The sequence below is a fragment of the Hakea prostrata genome, chromosome 10 (genome assembly GCF_041222555.1).
Source record: "Hakea prostrata isolate BN-2017 chromosome 10, UWA_Hpros_2, whole genome shotgun sequence".
NCBI classification, from domain to species: domain Eukaryota; kingdom Viridiplantae; phylum Streptophyta; class Magnoliopsida; order Proteales; family Proteaceae; genus Hakea; species Hakea prostrata.
Window position 1 is genome coordinate 33,469,399 of NC_142609.1, and position 19,763 is coordinate 33,489,161.

Here is a 19,763-nt window from a genome sequence, read left to right on the forward strand (position 1 = left end):
CATTTGGGGCATTCCACCTTCAAAGTTGTTAAAATTTTAATTTCTAATTTTGAGTTGCCAGTTAGTTCAAATGATTTTCTTTATGTTTGGGATGCTTGTCAGAAAAGGAAAAGTCACAAACTCCCTTTTTGCCCATCAAAATCAGATTCTGACGGACCTTTGGACTTTATATTTTTTTATGTTTGGGGCACCTCTCCTGTAGAGTCTCTTGAGGGGTTCCAATTTAATATGATTTTTGTAGATGATTTTATCAAATTTATTTGGTTTTATCCTATGACTGCTAAATTTGAGGTACTTGGTATTTTAAGATATTTAAGTTGCTTGTTGAAAATCTCTTTTCTCAAAGAATCAAGCATTTTCATAGTGATTGAGGAGGCGAAGATAGAATTGTCTCCACTTTCCTTCAAGACCATGGTATTGAACACAAGCTCTCTTGTTCCTTGTACTTATGAGCAGAATGGTGTTGTTAAGCGCTATCATCAGCACATCATGGAAATTGGATTGACTTTATTAGCTCATGCTTCTTACCCTATAAAGTTTTGGATGCATGCCTTTGAAATTGCAACTTTTCTAATTAATTGTTTGCCTACTCCGGTGCTGAAAAATTCCCCTCTACATTTCAAATTGTTTCAAATTCACCCTGATTATGACTCTTTGAGGATTTTTGGTTGTGCATATTATCCATGTTTGAGACCGTATAGCAAACATACGCTGGAATTTCAATCTAAACTACATGTCATCTTGGGATACAATTCTCGCCATAGAGGATACAATTGTTTTAATCCTATTATTGAAAAACACCTTATTTCTTGACATGTTATATTTGATGAAAGAATATTTCATTTCCTTGTCAGTGAGGTAACTCCCTCCCCTACCCCCACCACTTCTTTTCATTTTAGGGCTTCCACCTTTAGTGGAAAACCCTAACCCCATCCCCTCAATTTTAGGAGTCCCACCTCATCTGAACTCTCCTAGAGAATTCTTCACCCCAACTTCTCCCATTGGGTCCCACACCTCCTCACCTATGGCCTTTTTCTCTTAGTCCCCACGTTTCTAGGGTTTCCCGCACCCCCTTAGCTTAATCCTCTCCCTCCTCACCTCCCTTGGCCGAGTCTCTCTCTCTCTCTCTCTCCTGTTCATCTAGTTGTTGACCACCCTTTGACCCCAGGCTACTCTACCACCCATTACTTCCCATATGAAAATAATATGAGAATGTCTAAGATTAATGATGTTGAATGTAATAATCTTTCTTCTCCTATTTTACTATAACTAGGATTGGGGGTTCTCCCATTATTAGGGGTGTCAAAACCTAATCCGAACCGTTAAAACCAAACCGGCCCGAACCTAAGCTTAATGGGTTGTGTTTGGGCTAAATAACCTTAGCCCACAAATGGTTCAGGCTGGGCCGAGCCAACCCGTGTGTGGCCCACTAGTCCGAACCTGAACTAGCCCATTAAATTCATTATAAAGAAATAAAATAACTTAAATTTAAATGTAAAAGACAAGAAAACCCCCAAATATCCATTTGTTTTCTTTAATTATTTTCCTTTGGAATATGCAAACAACAAGCTTGTCAAAGCCTTTGCCATTTGGAAGATGGGCTTAGTAAATATTTAGCAAGTGTATTATCATTTGAAAATTTTTTAATGCTTTATTTTGATTCATTTTTACAAGTGTCAAGAAGGGGGAGGAAAATAAGCAGAGACAGCCCACTAAAATTCATCAAGATGCCAGCTTTCTTTTGTATATTAGTTCTATAAGTTTTATTTCTTTGTTAAAAAAAAAGGTTTTTGGTTTTGAACACCCAACACAAAAGACTTGGAGATAACTTAATATTTATATGTGTTCACATACTCTTGATAAATTCACATATCAACAAGGTACTACAAACACACCGTTAGTAAACCAAATTCTAAACCGTTAGGGGGGCCAATAAATTCCACAACCACAAGGTACTCAAAACCACACCGTTAGTAAACCCAACCCAAACTAAACCATTGCTCGACCCCACCCCCCCGCCCACCCAAACCGTTGACATCCTAGTGACCTTATGCAATTACATTTAGATCAAACTACATGAATGATATATGTCTAAAAGTGTTGGGCTTGAAATCCTTATGAGTAATACAACCCTTCCAATAGGGATAATCATGATGGAAAAATGTGAACATTTTAGTACCTTGGCAATATGAAAAAATAAAATAAAATAAAATTTATACTAGAATTGGTGAGGTGCGCCAGGCCCATGCAGAAGTGCAACGCATGGGCGACGCTCGAAGACCCCGGCAGCAAGCTACCGTTGTGAGCCTTCCCTCAAGAAAAATAAATTTAATATCATGTGGGTCGATGACCCACGTATCAGATATTAAACTGATAAGAACAGATACTACACTTGATCTTAGCCAAAAGGCCGAGAAAGGTATGCTTTGGAATGTGTTTCTCTTTTTATTTTATAAGCTTTCCCTCACATCCCTCTTCCCTCCATGGCCAATGTGGGATTTTGCAACTATTCACTTCCCCTGCTTTAGGCATTACCTCAACCTCAAGCCCACGCCCAAAACCCCATTGTTGACTAAAACTAGAAAAAGAACAATACATGATTTCAATAGGAGGGTAGATGCAAACCAAACAGTGATTAGGGTAGATGCAAGCCAAACAGTGATTAGTTACCTTATAAATTACAGATATTTCATTCACAATATTAAGTCACATTAAAATAGTAATAATAAATTAGTTTTTATATAAAATCAAATAAAAAAGAGAAAATTTTTGAAAAAGAGAAAGAATACCTTAGACGACTTAGAAGTAAATTCTAATGTTTAGTTTTTCTAGAATTTCCTAAGGTGTGTGAAGTATGTGGAAAGAAGAGAGAATTTCCTAATGTATGTGGGATTTAACCCTTTCTTCCTTAAAAATAAAGTTTTAATTGTACTTGTTGAATAATAATTATAGAGAGAGACATTTATGTCTATTACCGCTAATTTTAAAAATTCATTTTTTTTATTTTTTTGGAAAGGGGATAAGATATTTTATTTGTGAAAAGAGAAAAAAATGGAAAAACAGAGAAAATAACCAAATTTTTCAAAAAAAATAGGAGGCAGTGCGTGGGCCGCGTGGCCCCTGGTCGCATCAATACATGGCTGAGATGCATGAAGATACAAAATGCAAACAGCATCCCTAGCCATTTATGGAGGAAAAAGGAATTTTGTTAAATTGGTTTAACAATCAAGAAATAGTTAATGTTTTGAAGAAGATGGTAGGGGCCGCGCGAACGCGTACCCCCTCTGCCACAAATTATGACGTACATTCTCCCACTTGGGGAGATGTTAGGCGGGCACCCCTCCCAAGTGCAATGGAGGTTACCAACCTAGGCCATGGCCCTTCTTGATCAGCCATTGACCCCGTCCAGGTAAGTATGTTTCTCTGAGTTATTTCGCTTTCTTTTATAACTTCTCTCCCTCGTCTCTTGCTATAGCTGACCGATGTGGGATTTTAACGTCACCTCACTCGGTGAGTCAGTGGTCTCTCTTCTTTGATTCTTTTTGTTAACCGGAATAACTGGAGTTCATCATATGATTTCTTTTTTAAAAGAAAATGTGACCCACCAAATTGTGAAAGAAACATGGAGAATGAATTACTGAAGCCAGAATAATAATTTATAGTTTTTGTTTCGATTTATGATTATTTGTTTCTCTACTTATTGTGAACGAATCACGATCAATGTCTGAAAGCTTCCAAGCGAAGGCAAAGGCATAGACAGACAAAAGCAAAGATAAGGCAAGGATTGAAAACGAAGAAGAAGAGAAAGACAAAGACAAAGAAGAGCTCCTGGTCTGGCATGAGTTGAAGGGTCATGTAAATAGTAGCTTGGAAGAATGCTCTCGAAGTTTTGGGTTGCCATAGTCTATGGATAGTGGTGGATTATGATATTGCATGAATTTTGAAATAAATTGGTATACAAATACAATGTCATGAAATTCCCCATGTGTAAGATGTCAGATGATGCAGTTTAATTTGATCGTATCATGTGCCTCCAGATTGGTTCATACTATACAAGGTAGGAATTAAAACTATTAACGAAATGTAAAAGGATCACAATATTTGAGCTGGAACTTCTAGGCGCGTTACAACGTCGTTTTCCTTAAGACGTAATTCGCCCTCACATCAAGGTGCTATGAGGTACTGCGAACCGTCTCCCAGGATACAAAGAAGCCCAATTTCGAGTTGAATCTCTTGAGTTTTGCTAAGCACTCGCAAAACTCAAGAGCAGAGAAGACTTCGGGATTTTCTCTCTTGTCCTGCTGTTGTGAAGCTAGACGAATTTATAGGCATTGAGGTGCCTCTACTGAACAGTTCATGACTTTGTTCGTATGGGTGCACCTCTCTGTAGGGATACGAATGCTGACGTTCAGATATGAGCCGTCGGATCGTTCGGCCGCACGATCTAACGGTCCATATTGAACCATTAAAACAATATTTATGGATCTACTTCCATCGCCCTAGATCTACCGTTGATCATAACACACGGTTTAGATCTGATCTCACTCGAAGCGATGCAAGCGTGCAAAGTGCGTGCGCCACAAAAGCCCACAGCCCACTCCGCACGTGCGCGCTCGGACGGTATACCGTCCTCACTCATACACTACACAAACACTGGCGTGTCTCATTATTATAAGTTAGAGTTAATAGGTGGTACCTATTAATTAACCTAGATTCCGACACCTCGGTTTCCAATGTGGGACTATATAATAATACACTTTCCTAAAATAAACAAAAATGGAAAGTTTTCCGCACTTACAAATCCAATAAAATGAAACATATTTTATTACATTAAAAATAATACAACAGTCCCCCACTATTTTCAATATAATGAAAATAAGTACACAACAACAACTGGGAACCAAATGCTTAAATGGTAGGTGTACTTAGACTTGAACCTCCACTTAGTGAAATCCATCAAAGCTAATCAGAAGTATATAGTAGACAAGTCTTTGAACTGATAATTCTATGATGACAAGCTGGACGTATCTCACACACTTGAATTCTTCACCGAATACTCTCCAAAAACAGACACTGATAAGGCCATGTGTCTCTAGCCCGGTATCATGAGTGCCTTAGAGTCTAAGCCCAAACTCAACAGAAGCGGCCTCACTTCATGCACTCACTTAGGTAGATCTATCAGAAGTGTCCTGTAATAAACACCTCAACAAGAACTGTTATAGATCTATTAAGAGCATATAGCTCATCCTCCATCTACATTACAGGAACCAAGCACTCCTTTATGGGATGGTATATTATTAGTGCTTGCAGACCACTCCATACAGAGTACTTTACTCATTGAACTCAAATTTGATATCTCAAGTATTGAGACGAGTTTCCTCTGTTGGTGATCTTAGGAAATGGGCTTAAGACCCATCCCTCTTGCAGTATTTTTGATCAAATCCCTTGTAAGACCTTTTGTCAATGGATCTGCCAAATTTTGACTTGATCTTACAAAATTGATGGTAATTACTCCATCAACTATCAACTGCCTTACTAAACTATGTCTAAGTCCAATATGTCTTGACTTTCCATTGTAAATCTGGCTATAGGCTCTAGCCAAGGTTGCTTCACTATCACAATGAAGCGATATTGGTGACATGGGTTTTGGCCATATTGGAATTTCTATCAATAAATTTCTAAGCCATTCTGCTTCTTTACTACCAGAAGCTAATGCCACGAACTCTGCTGCCATAGTAGAATCAGTAATACAGGTTTGTTTCTTTGAACCCCAAGATATTGCACCCCCACTAAGAGTGAATATCCAACCACTTGTGGATGAGTGGTCTTCGCTGTCTCATTATCCAACTAGCATCTCGTGAACCCTTCAAGAACAAGTATGATACCCACCGTATCTTAAGCCATAACTAGTTGTTCCCTTTAGGTATCTAAAAATCCTAAAGACAGCCTTTCCAGTGTAGGTTACTAGGGTTACTAGTGTACCTACTAAGTTTTCCTACAGCATATGCTATATCTGGTCTTGTACTGATCATTGCATACATTAGACAACTAATAGCACTAGCATAGTCTATTTGTGACACAGCTCTTCCATCATTTGGTACTAACTTGACACTGGAGTCAAAAGGTGTACTAACAGGTGAACAATCTAAGTGGTTGAATTTCTTCAACACTTTCTCAATGTAATGAGATTGTGTCAACATTAACCCATCATCATGTTTGACTATTCTAATGCCCAAAATGACATCAGCTTCACCCATATTTTTCATATAGAAACTAGCAGACAAATACTTTTTAGTAATTTCTACTTGTTCTAAATCAGTACCAAATATAAGCATGTCATCAACATATAAACAAATTATCACACCTTTTACTCCAGAAAACTTGTTATACACACATTTGTCGGACTCATGTATTTTAAACCCATTCGACAAAATTACTCTGTCAAACTTCTCATGCCGCTGTTTTGGTGCTTGTATGAGTCCATATAGTGATTTCACTAACTTACAAGCCTTATGCTCCTGTCCCTTCACAACAAACCCTTCAGGTTGTTGCATATAAATTTCTTCATCTAATTCACCATTTAGAAATGTTGTTTTGACATCCATTTGGTGAATGACAAATTTATATATAGATGCCAATGCAACTAAAACTCCAACAATAGCAATCTTAGCCATTGGAGCATAAGTATCAAAATAATCTATGCCCTCCTTTTGTGTGAAACCTTTTGCCACTAACCTTGCCTTAAATTTATCAATGGTTCCATCAACCCTTAATTTCCTTTTGAAAATCCACTTACACCCTATTGTTTTAGATCCAGGGGGTAAATCAACTAATTTCCAAGTATTATTTCCTATGATGGAGTCCATTTCATCATTTATAGCTTCTTTCCGAAAGCCACCATCCTGTGACTTCATAGCTTCCTCATATATTTTAGGATATGTCTCTACATTTAAAGACAATAAGGTTTGATTACTCTGAGTTTCTCTAGTACCTTCAACTAGATACATAAAGAAATCTGGGCCAAAAGATTTTTCAGTCATTTGCCTTTTGCTTCTCCTTGGTTCTACACTAGGTGTTTGAGACTCTTCATTTATATCTCTCATAGTTAAAGAACTAGTGGTCCTAGGGATAGAAGAGAATCTGGTTTCATCAAAAATGGCATCTCTTGACTCAATAATAGTGTTCAACTCTATTGAGTCATTAGGTTCAATAACCATAAACCGATATGCTTTGCTAAAGCATATCCTAAGAAAATGCACTCAACACCTCTTTCACCTAGTTTCTTCCTTTTTGGTTCTGGGATTTTCACAATAGCTCTACAGCCCCAAATCCTAAGGTACACCAAATTTGGTTTTTGCTTCTTCCAAAGTTCATATGGGGTCTTTGGGCTCTTCTTGAAAGGAACTCTGTTTAGTATATGACAGGCTGTTAATAATGCTTCACCCCAGAAACCACTACTTAAACCAGAATAGGACATCATAGAATTCACCATTTCCATTAAAGTCCTATTTTTCCTTTCTGCCACGCCATTTTGTTGAGGAGAATAAGGTGTTGTAACCTCATGTATTATGCCCACAGTTTCAAAGTATACAGGGTCATAGTATTCCCCACCCCTATCACTTCTAAGACATTTAATTGTTGTCTTACAAAAATTCTCAAACTTCATCTTTGGTATTCAAGAGATATACATAACAGAATTTGGAACAATCATCAATAAATGTTACAAAATATTTCTTTCCTCCTCGAGTAGGGGTACTGTGGAGATCACAAACGTCACTATGTACCAAATCTAGAATGTTAGAATCTCTATTCACATTAGGAAAAAGCTTCCTAGTAATCTTAGTCAGCATGCACGTTTTGCAATTATCTACATCATGGTTAACTTTAGGAAGCAAGTCTAGTTTGACCATATCATTCATTTTACGAAAATTCACATGTCCTAAACGACCATGCCATAAAGAATATGAACCAAGCATGTAAGCAGAATTATTCACTTTATTCATTGAAATAGGAACAACGTTTAACTTAAACATACCCTCATACATATATCCTTTCCCCACAAAGAAACCACCCTTGGTCAGAATAAATTTATCTGACTCAAATACAAGTTTGAACCCAAATTTACTTAAAAGACTTGCAGACACAAGGTTCTTCCTAACTTCTGGGACATGATAAACATCTATCAGAGTGAGGGTTTTTCCAGAAGTGAACTCAAGTTTCACCTTCCCTTTTCCTTTCATTGTAGCAGTGGATGCGTTTCCCATGTAGAGAATACTCCCATCTTCTTCTGACTTATACTCAGAAAAGAAACTTCAGTCATTACAGACATGTCTGGTAGCACCAGAGTCGACCCACCAGGAAGTATCAACACCAAGAACATTGGCTTCAGAAATCATAGCCACTAGGTTCTCCTTATGGTTGTTCTTGTCATCTGATTTATCTGACTTCTTTTTCAGAAGCCGACATTCCTTCTTGATATGATCCATTTTGCCACAGTGATAACAGGGACCTTTTTTCTTCGGATCAAACTTCTGCTTCTTGTTGGAATTAGAACTTGAGCTCCCCTTCCTCTTCATTTTACCTTTGTCAGAATCTTTCTTCTCTTTAGGGTCTTTGCCTTCCTCCACTACAAGAACTTTAGAGGTATCAGTTCCATCACGGATTTTGTCCTCTTCTTCAATCTGCATATCACTCTCTAGTTCTGCAAGAGTGACATCTTCCTTCTTGTGCTTCAGACTTTTCCTATAGTCTTTCCAGGAGGGAGGCAGCTTGTCTAAAATGGTTGAGACAACAATGTTGTGCACCTGGGGTGGTTCACTTGATTCCCAATTCTTTTCAATACAAGTAATTAAATTCAATAATTAACATACATCACCCACATTTTTTTGTTCCTTTCTCTCTCCCTCCTCTCTTGGCCTCGGTATTCCCTGTGTTCTCTTTCTCTGGGTTCACCCTTTCTCTTTTTGGGGCCCCCTTTCTCTTTGTTTTTTGCGCCCCTCTTTCTTTGTTCCGGGCGGCCCCCCTCGTTGTTCCGGGTCCCCTTCTTCTCCTGTGTTTTCGTGTTCCTTCGTGTGCCTTTCCTCTTGTGTTGTTTCTTTTTTCTTTCTGCCCCTTCTCCCTCTTCTTCTTTTTCCTTTTTTCTTCGGTTGTCCCGGCTTTCTTGCTTTGCTTTGGTCTTGGTGGGTTCTGTTGTTTCCTCTCTTTTGTTTTTCTTTGTGCCCCTCCCCGTGCCCTTTTTTCTTTTTCCCCTGGCTCTTCTCTCCTCTCTTCCGTTGTTGGTTTCTCTTTCTCCTTTGTCCGGCCCTCCTCGGGCTCGCCCCTCCTCTCCTCTCCTCCTGGCCTCTCCTTTCTTTTTGTTTCCCTCTCTCCCTCCTCCTCTTTTCTCCTTTCTGGTTGCTTGGTTTTTGTCTTTTGCTCCTCTTTCCCTTCTCTGTCCTGGTCCTCTAGTAACATGGATTACATATTATGGTGCATTTACTGTGTGTGATGCGGTGTCCTGCCCGTTTGCCTAGTCTTGATCTTGACTTGGTCTTCGACTGTTTGTGCACGGTCTTCATGTCCATCTTGGCATGGTCATCTTGACTTAGACTTCTGTCCATCTTCTGTCGCTTGGCATGATCTTGGCTTTGACTTGCATATGACTTTGACTTGGAGTTGGTCCACTTGTTCTCATCTTGAACTAAAACATCATAACTCAATACAACCATTAGTAATTCATGCTTATTATCATCAAAACCAATAGAGGCTGATGTGGCAAATGCTGACATGGCATTTCCCAGCAATCTCCCCTTTTGATGATGATAAACACTGATGATTGGAAGATATGAATGATAATTAATAGCAAATAAACACTCATTCATATACATGTTATTTACATGTTTTTCCATGTGATTCTTTCTGTTTGTTATCATCAAAACATGGTGAATTCAGTTTCATGTTTGTTATCATCAAAATCAATGGAAGCCGTGTGGCAATGTGACATGGCATTTTCCAACAAATGCTTTCATCAATTTTCATACCATGTTGGGAAAATTGATTGAGGATTTGTTTTATTTCAAAAAATTGTTCCATCACTTTTCTATTATCTACCATAGTGTATCGAAAGAACTTACTTGCAAGGAACTTCTTGCTTGTCGCATCTTCCACTAGATAGGTGTTTTGTAACGGCAACCCCATATATTTTTTTTTTGGTTGCTTTTCTCATGATACATGTCGAGCAGTGTCCACCGCAGTTGCAAATATGACCTTTGCGGAGGTAGTCATCGGTCTCCCACTTCACACTGGTTTCGCGTCTCTGCTTGTTTCATTCTCCTTCTCTTCCGGTTTGGGTGTCGTCGGTACATACACCACACTTAATTGACTCAACAGGAAGTGCATCTTCTTCTGCCAGCGCTTGAAGTTAGTTCCATCAAAACGATCCAACTTGATGATATCCATCGCTAGTTGCTTCGAGTGACTGTGCCATCTCAAACAAGGAATTACGTCTTAAGATTGTTAACGAAATGTAAAAGGATCACAGTATTTGAGCTGGAACTTCTAGGCTCGTTACAACGTCGCTTTCCTTAAGACGTAATCCTCCCTCACATCAAGGTGCTATGAGGTACTGCGAACCGTCTCCCAGGATACAAAGAAGCCCAACTTCGAGTTGAATTCTTGAGTTTTGCTAAGCACTCGCAAAACTCAAGAACAGAGAAGACTTCGGGATTTTCTCTCTTGTCCTGCTGTTGTGAAGCTAGACGAATTTATAGGCATTGAGGTGCCTCTACTGAACAGTTCATGACTCTGTTCGTATGGGTGCACCTCTCTGTAGGGATACGAATGCTGACGTTCAAATATGAGCCGTCGGATCGTTCAGCCACATGATCTAACGGTCCATATTGAACCATTAAAACAATATTTATGGATCTACTTCCATCGCCCTAGATCTACCGTTGATCATAACACACGGTTTAGATCTAATCTCACTCGAAGCGATGCAAGCGTGCAAAGTGCATGCGCCACAAACGCCCACAACCCACGCCGCGCTTGCGTGTGCGCGCTTGAACGGTATACCGTCCTCACTCATACACTACACAAACACTGGCGTGTCTCATTATTATAAGTTAGAGTTAATAGGTGGTACCTATTAATTAACCTGGATTCCGACACCTCGGTTTCCAATGTGGGACTATATAATAATACACTTTCCTAAAATAAACAAAAAAGGAAAGTTTTCCGCACTTACAAATCCAATAAAATGAGACATATTTTATTATATTAAAAATAATACAACAAAAACCACAGCGGATAAGAATTCAAATCAGATGCCTAATATGTGAGGTGTGATTTTAGTGGTTATGTTAGGTTTTTGTTAAGCGTGTTAATAAAGGTTTTATATACTCTTGAGTCTTCTAATTTTATTACTCATTTTCTGTAATGGGAAATTTTTTTTAAGTCGATTGAGGTGATACGATCATATTCAAAAAACGTCTTTAGATGTCTTTTTGTGAAGAAGCGATTCAATCTAAATTGAAAGAATTCATAAAACTAATTAAAAATAATTTCAAAGAAATGGTGATAACAAACAATATGCATAGCTTACCCTTGTATCTAGTATGGCTTCAACTCGAGCTGATTAGAAGCGATTCAATCCATATTAAAAGAATTCATAAAACTTAATTAGTATAGAACTAGGATAATCTTCAAAGAAGTGGTGATAATTAAAAAATACTGTGCATAGCTTACCCCATGTATCCTATATGTCCTCAACTAGAGCTGATTAAAGGCAATACTCACATGTAACCAATGACATCTCATGAGCTTATGGAGTCACTACATCCTCATGGATGTTCCTTCAGAATATATTTGCATTAAATCATGGTATCTCCATTTAAACAGTTGCACTCATTAAAATGCTCACCATGTACGTGGCAATGGTTAAACCATTATATTATCTACTACAATCGTTAATGCTGCTCAATATCTTCTAGTTTTTTTTTTTTTTTTTTTTTTTTTGACCAAATTGGTAGCTTTATATTAGCGGGTGGGGACTATTACATATACTACAAAGAGCATTGAATTGGTGAACTCTCCACTAAGAGGTGCCGGCCATTATTGACTAAGCAACCCTTCAATAGTAATGCTCATAAATACCAATGGTTGGATGCATTCAACTTAATTAGTTTTTCAGCATCTCCTACTAAGTTATCATGCTTTCATCCACCTAACTATCACTTTTGGGCAAAAGAGAGGGGGGGGGTCATCAATCCCCCTATAAGTAATGGGTGTTTATGTTTTTGTTACACCGGTGAAGCTCTGTTGTATTTAAAATATATATAAATATTATCATGAGAATAGAATTTAAGTGCGTGTTAATACAATCTAAAGGGGTGAATAGATTGCAACTGGTGAGTTTTTTAATTTTTCAATTTGATTGCAATTACAAGATTAAGTATGTAAATTCAAATATAATTGAGCAAAACAAATTAAACTTAAACAAATTTTTAAACAAAATTTACAATACAAAGATTTTATAGTGGTTTCATTTTACAAGTCAATGTTCACTTCTCTCTTGGCCACAAACGAGATTTCGACTAGTGATTCTTTTTCAACACAATGGTAGATAATCAAACCTTTACAATTTTTGTTACGGGGCAAGAGCGTCCTTTCAACAATCTTTCCTCATAGGTAAGAGCACCCTCAACAATCTTTGTTCATGTGTAAGAGCACCCTCAATAATCTTTGTTCACGGGTAGAAGCACCCTAAGCCAATTTTAGTCTATATAGACTGAGAATTGAAAATAGCCAAATACAATATACTATGGTTAGAACTGATCTAACAAGGGGTGTGTCACTTTACTCTTTGTGTGAGTGTGATACAGTAAGAGTTATATACCCAAATAAAATTGATATGCACTACCAATGACCTTTCAATAGCTTTCTATCACCTCAATCTCAGCTTCAACAAGCTTGCTTAAATGCCTTGGTATGTTCTTCAAGGGTAGAGTAAGGGTGAAAGGCAAATATAATTGAATTATTGCAATTTGAAAGCTTGAGAGTATTTGGGGAGTAGATGATTAATTGACAAGGTTCTTGCTCTTAAATGGGGTGAGTGAGTTTATATGAATTGCCTTCAACTATCTTAGTCCAATCCCCAATGGATAAAAATAAGAGTGAAATTTTAATCTAGATGGATCACGATAAAAATATATACGTTAAAAAATAGTTATTGGAGCTAAAACAGATCGTCTTCTGATCAAGTGAGCTTCGATAGATCTCCACCATTAAAGGGGAACGAAAGAATTTTAAAGTAGAATTGGTTGGGGTGCGCCAGGCCCGTGCTGTAGTGCAACGCATGGGCAACGCTTGAAGACCCCAGCAGCAAGCTACCGTGATGGGCCTTCCCCCTAGAAAAATAAATTTAATATCATGTAGGTCGATGACCCACGTATCAGATATTAAACTGATAAGAACAGATACTACACTTGATCTTAGCCAAAAGGCCGAGAAAGGTATGCTTTGGAATATATTTCTCTTTTTACTTTATAAGCTCTCTCTTAACATACCTCTCCCTCCATGGCCAATGTGGGATTTTGCTAGTATTCACTTTCCCTGCGTTAAGCATTATCTTAAGCCCAAGCCCAAGCCCAAAACCCCATTGTTGACTAAAAAAAGAAAAATACGTGATTTCAAGATAAGGGTAGAGCAAACCAAACAATTTATTGTAATTAGTTACCCTATAAAGTACAAATATTTCATTCACAGTATTAAGTCAAATTAAAATAATAAAAAGAAAATTTATATAAAATCAAATAAAAAAGAGAAAAATTTTGAAAAAGAGAAAGAAATACCTTAGACAACTTAAGAGTAAATTCTAATGTTTAGTTTTTCTAGAATATCCTAAGGTGTGTGTGAAGTATGTGGAAACAAGAGAGAATTTCCTAATGTATGTGGGATTTAACCCTTTCTTCTTTAAAAATAGGGTTTTAATTGTAATTGTTGAACAATAATTATGGAGTGACATTTATATCTGTTTTTTAATAATTATTTAATTTTAATAAAATATTTTATCTGTGAAAAGAGAAAAAAATGGAAAAACAAAGAAAATAACCAAATTTTTCAAAAAAAATAGGGGGGTGGGGCATGGGCCACGTGGCCCTTGGTCACATTAATACATGCCTGAGATGCATGAAGATACAAAATGCAAACAACATCCCTAGCCAACTATGGAGGAAAAAGGAATTTTGTTAAATTGGTTTGACAATCAAAAAATAGTTAATGTTTTGAAGATGGTAGGGGCCGCGCAAACGCGTACCCCCTCTGCCACAAATTATGACGTACACTCTCCCACTTGGGGAGATGTTAGGCGGGCACCCCTCCCAAGTGCAATGGAAGTCACCAACCTAGGCCATGGCCCTTCTTGATCAGCCATTGACCCCGTCCAGGTAAGTATGTTTTTTAGAATTACTTTCTTTTCTTTTATAAGTTCTCTGCCTCATCTCTAACTACAGCTGATCGATGTGGGATTTTAAAATGGCACACTAACATGTCACCTCGCTCATTGGTCTGTCTTCATTCTGGTAACTAGAGATCAAAGAAGAAGAAGATCCCAAATCGCATGGAACGGAGCATTGACAGAAGTGTCTGGGCTACTATATATCCCCATGCTCCAACCTAGCGCTCCCTATTCGTTCATGAGATATCCTTGCACAGAGAAACATCGGATGATTAGTATCATGCATACATAAGAGGGGTCTAAGTTGATTACCAATTGCAGGTGCATAAGATTTTTGTTGTTGGGCTCTCGGTTCACTGATTGGTGCTCAAATTTTTAAATCTAAGATCCATTTGGAGATTTTTCCTAAAACATTAATAGGATTGGGTTGAGTTTTTTCATGAAGGGTGAGGTTTCTTCTTTCCATATAGAGTAACAAGTAATTGTAAATACAGAAAGAAACCAAGTTTTTGATTGCTAATCCATTTGGTTGTTGGCAAAGATGTAGTACAAATTGGTGTGTCCAATTCTCTGTCCTTAATCCAAGTGGTATTGCTACATGAATCCTTTTTGTCCAATTGCACGAAATAAAGACATGCCAAGCTGTTTCTCTTTCTTAGTTACATAGTAGGCAATTCCCTGGCTGTTGAGTCCATCGAGATAAAGTATATCGGAGTGATAATCCTGCATTCAATAGGCTCCATCAGTGGCGGACGCACCAAGGGGCCGGGGGGCCATGCCCCCCCCCCCCCCATTTTTAAAAAAATATTTGAATGCATGTAATATCTCCTTGTTTTTCTCCTTTTCTTGTAAAATACCTGTATTTGCCCCCCCCCCCCCCCCCCCCCCAATATTGGAAACAAATTTAAACGTTAAGATGAAGGATTTATTTGTCAGTTTAGTTTTCTATCTAAGGGCTATATTTAAAACCCAAGTTTTAAGGAGGAAAGTATTAATTCTCAATTGGAAACTAAATTTCTCCCTAAAATTTCTCCCAAATTGAAAACTAAATTTCTCCATAAAATTTCTCCCAATTGGAAACTAAATTTTTCCCTAGAATTTCTCTCTACTTATTCTCATTTCTTCCTATTCATTCTCTCATTCTCTCATCTTCTCTAACGACTAAAGTTTTACAACTTTTTTTCTCCTAGAATCCGGATCTTCTCCACACGATTACAACCACTCCACTCAACCAAGTATTTTTAATTAATGTCTCTCTTCTTTTTTTCGGTTTAATTTTTTTTTTTTCCTTTTCTCGGTTTCATACTTGATTTATTTTCTTTGAAGCTTTTTTTTTTTTTTTTTAATGTTGAATATATCTCCACCACGTTAAAAACACAACTACATAAACTCATTTGGATTCTTATAAACTCCATTAGATTTTAGGCTTTGCTTTCCTTCTGCTAAGTTTGGCTACCATTAATACACTATTTGAGTGTTTTATTTTTATTTTCCCCCTTTTTTTGCTAAAGATCAAATCTACATTGATTAAACTGAAATATATAAAGAATGATTAGTGAAAATTAAATTCACCTTCTTCAACTAGAAATAGGTAAACAATCGTGAATGATAAAATTAGATTAATCTGATTCTGATCGATTTCATAATCAAACAAAGAATAATTATAGGAAATCTGGTGAAAAGATATCGATGACACTGGTTGTGGTTAGGAATCATAATTAAATACTAATATAAGCAAGATAATTAGATAAACTTTTGAAAAAGACAAGAATAACTTTAAACGAAAAATCTTATGCTTGCTTCTTTATCTTTCATTAACATATGTAAATCCTCACAAAACTTGAGAAAGGTTCATAAATAATGTATTTAAAACTTAGAATGTAGAGATAATATTTGATAAAAGAAAATAATTAAAAACTAACTAGGAAAACTTAGCAATAATATTTCATTATTGCTGTTTTTTTTTATTAAATTAATTATTTTTATTTGTGGTTGATTTGAATTTATTAAGTTTATTATGTATTAAATAATATTATGCCATTATTGTAAAAAAAAAAAAAATTACAGTTTTAGGCATAAATTAATTATATACACTTATTAGTGATATTGGTTAATTTTGGAATACAATGAAATTTTTAGAAAAACTTGAGAGACCTATAGCTATAGGAGAGGAAAATAAAAAAATTCAAAGAGATTTGAGTTTTTCTTTTTCTTTTTTTAATATTAGATCAATGAATCTTCTTTATGTTTACTTATTTCGTGGTTGATTATTATTTAACTTTTAAATTTAACAATTAATCAAATCAAATGGATATAGGAGAACGAGCTACTTCTACGGCTTCCTTGCGAGTGAATCGAGTGGTGCAGTCGTCAAAAGTAGAAGGATTTGTTTAACCATGGGAAAGAAGTCTACCATTGATTCTTTCTTCAAAAGAAAAGGCGTTGAGAATGACATGGTTGATGCATCATTGCCTACCTCTATTCCTGAGACCTCAACTCGTGAAAAACGTCATAAACAGTCTCCAATACCTAAAATCGAGCAAAATAATGATTTTGAGCGTGATCCAGGGTTGAGAAAACAAATTTTGGATTATCCAGTTGATCAACATGATGAAATTAGGCGTCGTTACCTTAAAGCTGGACCATATCAGCCTATTCTTCAAGAGTATCCAAAATCTGGGCCATCAAGTCATCCTCGACGTTTTCAATCTTCATGGTTTAAGGTTCATCCTTTTTTGTTAGAGTATTCTTCTTTTAAAGATGCAGTATTTTGTTTGCCATGTTTTCTTTTCAATAAGCCTGGAGCGAACTCTAGACAAGGGTCATTCACCATTGATGGATTTAAAAATTGGAAGAAAGTGGGTGGAAAAGAGTGTGGTTTAATAAATCATGTGGGAAGGCAAATCAACTCATGCCACGACATTGCTCAAAAGGATTGTGTAAACTTAATGAAACAAGATCAACATATTGATTTGATGATTGGAAATTATACATCTCAAGAGATTGAAAACAATCGACTGCGTTTGAAAGCCTCAATTGATGTGATCAGATTGCTTGTGTCACAAGGTTGTGCTCTTAGAGGTCATGATGAGAGCAAATATTCGTCCAATAGGGGAAATTTTATTGAATTCTTAAAGTTGATAGCTTCCTACAATGATAAAGTTGCAGCAGTTGTGTTGGATAATGCTCCTCAAAATGCATCGTACACATCACCTAGGATACAAAAGGAGATTTTACATATTATAGCAAATAGAGTGAAGAAGGAAATTTGTAAAGAGATTGGTGATGCAAAGTTTTGCTTAATAGTGGATGAATCTCGCGATGAATCTAAAAGAGAGCAGATGGCTATCGTTTTAAGGTTTGTTGACAAAGCAAGATTTGTACAAGAGCGTTTTTTTATCTTGTTCATGTTTTAGATACAAAGGCCTTGACTTTAAAGACCGCTATCTTTTCTACCCTTTCTCATCATGGGCTTAACATTCACAATATTCGAGGCCAAGGATATGATGGAGCAAGTAAAATGCAAGGTGAGTGGAATGGGTTACAAGCCTTAGTAGTTACCGACTGTCCACATGCCTATTATATCCACTGTTTTGCTCATCGGTTGCAATTGGCATTAGTTACAACTTCTAAAAGTGTTGATCCAATTGAGAAATTTTTCTCCAAATTGGTGTCTATTATCAATCTTGCTAGTGCCTCCAGTAAGCGAAATGATGAGTTAAAAGTTGCTCATGCTTCTAAAATTGCATACTTGATCTCCATTGATGAACTTGAAACTGGAAGTGGGCTGAATCAGATTGGAACTTTACAACGTCCTGGGGATACTCGTTGGGGTTCTCATTTGAGATCTATTTCAAGTTTGATAAGTATGTATGGTGCTACATGTGAGGTCTTTATCACCATCAATGTTAATGGGACTACTTCATCGCAGAGAGTTGAAGCAGATTCGGCATACGATACATTGGCCTCCTTTGATTTTGTTATGATTTTGCATCTAATGCAAAAAATTATGAACATCACCGATTTACTTTGTCAAGCTTTGCAACGGAAGTCTGAAGACATTTTAAATGCTATTCAACTTGTGTCCACTACAAAAAAACTTATTCAAGAAATGAGAGATGTTGGATGGGAAGAGCTTTTGACTAATGTGATATCTTTTTGTGAAAATCGTAATATTGATGTCCCTAACATGAGTGTTCAATTTGTTGGAAGGAAGGGTCGAGCTCGCCAGCAACATGATGATTTTACAGTTGAACAACATTATCGAGCAAATATTTTTTGTGCTACAATTGATAGCCAGTTGAATGAGCTAAATAGTAGATTCAATGAGCACGTTATAGAGTTGCTTACTCTTAGTTCTTCTTTGAATCCTAGAAGCGGATGCGAGAATTTTAGAATTGATGATATTTACAAACTTGTGGCTAAATATTATCCTCAAGATTTTACTAAGCATGAGAGAGATCACTTGAAATTACAGCTACGACACTATGAGATTGATGTAGTCAAAGGTCCAGATTATCCGAACATGTCAACCATTAGCAGTTTCTGTCAGTGGTTGGTGAGGTCAACAAAATCTGACATCTACCCACTTATTCATCGGTTAATCAAACTATTGATTACTCTTCCCATTTCTACTGCAACTTCAGAACGTGCATTTTCTGTCATGAAGATTATTAAGACTGATTTGCGGAACAGGATGGAGGATGATTTTCTCACAGATTCTATGATGTTTTATATTGAAAGAGAAATTGCAGAGAGAATTAGTACAGAATCAATTATTGAGGATTTTCGCGATCTCAAAGATCGTCGAGTTCCATTATGAGATACTTGTTTTGTGGCTTTTCACTTATTATTGTATTTTTAAGAATTTAATATAGATTTTGAAGGATTATCGGTACGCTTTCGTTTCTGAATACTAGTACTAAAAATTTCGTAATTATTGTTCGCCCCCCCCCCCCCCGATATTGAATCCTGGGTCCGCCCCTGGGCTCCATAGAAAGACTTTAAACTTGGGATGAATTGAAACTTTCCATAGGTATTTCCACCACTTCAAGAACTCATTCCTCATTCTCAAAGATTTTTGCCTCTCTAAGGCGCAAGCTGCTAATTTTGTAGTGAAGCTGCCCTTTGAAGAAAGTAGAGAGGACCAAGTGTCAGATTGATTAGAGATTGAGATGGGAATAGAAATGAGAGCAATAGAGCTTTCAGATGTATTGGATAACTCCTTGTTAAGCTATTGAAGATCCTCTACCACGCGAGCCACCGTCGTATTTCTTGGCCAAATGGAGAAGTCTTGTTGTTGAGATATACTTCTTTGCAAAGAAATGTT

At 36.9% G+C, this 19,763-nt stretch overlaps 1 protein-coding gene and 4 non-coding genes across 5 annotated transcripts; 1 reads left to right on the plus strand and 4 right to left on the minus strand.

Moving 5' to 3' along the window:
- Positions 1-2,227: 2,227 nt before the first annotated feature.
- LOC149002561 (U2 spliceosomal RNA) lies at positions 2,228-2,423 on the minus strand. Its single transcript, XR_016170477.1, has one exon. It is a non-coding gene; the product is annotated as a U2 spliceosomal RNA (small nuclear RNA).
- Positions 2,424-3,257: 834 nt separating this feature from the next.
- Positions 3,258-3,417, minus strand: LOC149002562 (U1 spliceosomal RNA). Its single transcript, XR_016170463.1, has one exon. It is a non-coding gene; the product is annotated as a U1 spliceosomal RNA (small nuclear RNA).
- A 9,881-nt stretch (positions 3,418-13,298) lies between these two features.
- Positions 13,299-13,494, minus strand: LOC149002563 (U2 spliceosomal RNA). Its single transcript, XR_016170482.1, has one exon. It is a non-coding gene; the product is annotated as a U2 spliceosomal RNA (small nuclear RNA).
- A 777-nt stretch (positions 13,495-14,271) lies between these two features.
- LOC149002564 (U1 spliceosomal RNA) lies at positions 14,272-14,431 on the minus strand. Its single transcript, XR_016170523.1, has one exon. It is a non-coding gene; the product is annotated as a U1 spliceosomal RNA (small nuclear RNA).
- Positions 14,432-16,830: 2,399 nt separating this feature from the next.
- LOC149002565 (uncharacterized) lies at positions 16,831-19,256 on the plus strand. The gene is made up of 3 exons (XM_089138736.1): positions 16,831-17,716; positions 17,851-17,961; positions 18,055-19,256. The coding sequence occupies exons 1-3, from the start codon at positions 16,831-16,833 to the stop codon at positions 19,254-19,256; spliced, it is 2,199 nt and encodes a 732-aa protein (XP_088994862.1).
- The last annotated feature ends 507 nt before the right edge of the window (positions 19,257-19,763 follow it).

Coding starts and splice junctions, on each gene's coding strand:
- LOC149002565 (XM_089138736.1), top strand. CDS start 16,831: ATGGGAAAGAAGTCTACCATTGATTCTTTCTTCAAAAGAAAAGGCGTT. Junction 17,717..17,850: donor GGAAATTTGTAAAGAGATTG/GTGATGCAAAGT, acceptor TTCATGTTTTAG/ATACAAAGGCCTTGACTTTA. Junction 17,962..18,054: donor TGGAGCAAGTAAAATGCAAG/GTGAGTGGAATG, acceptor AATTGGCATTAG/TTACAACTTCTAAAAGTGTT.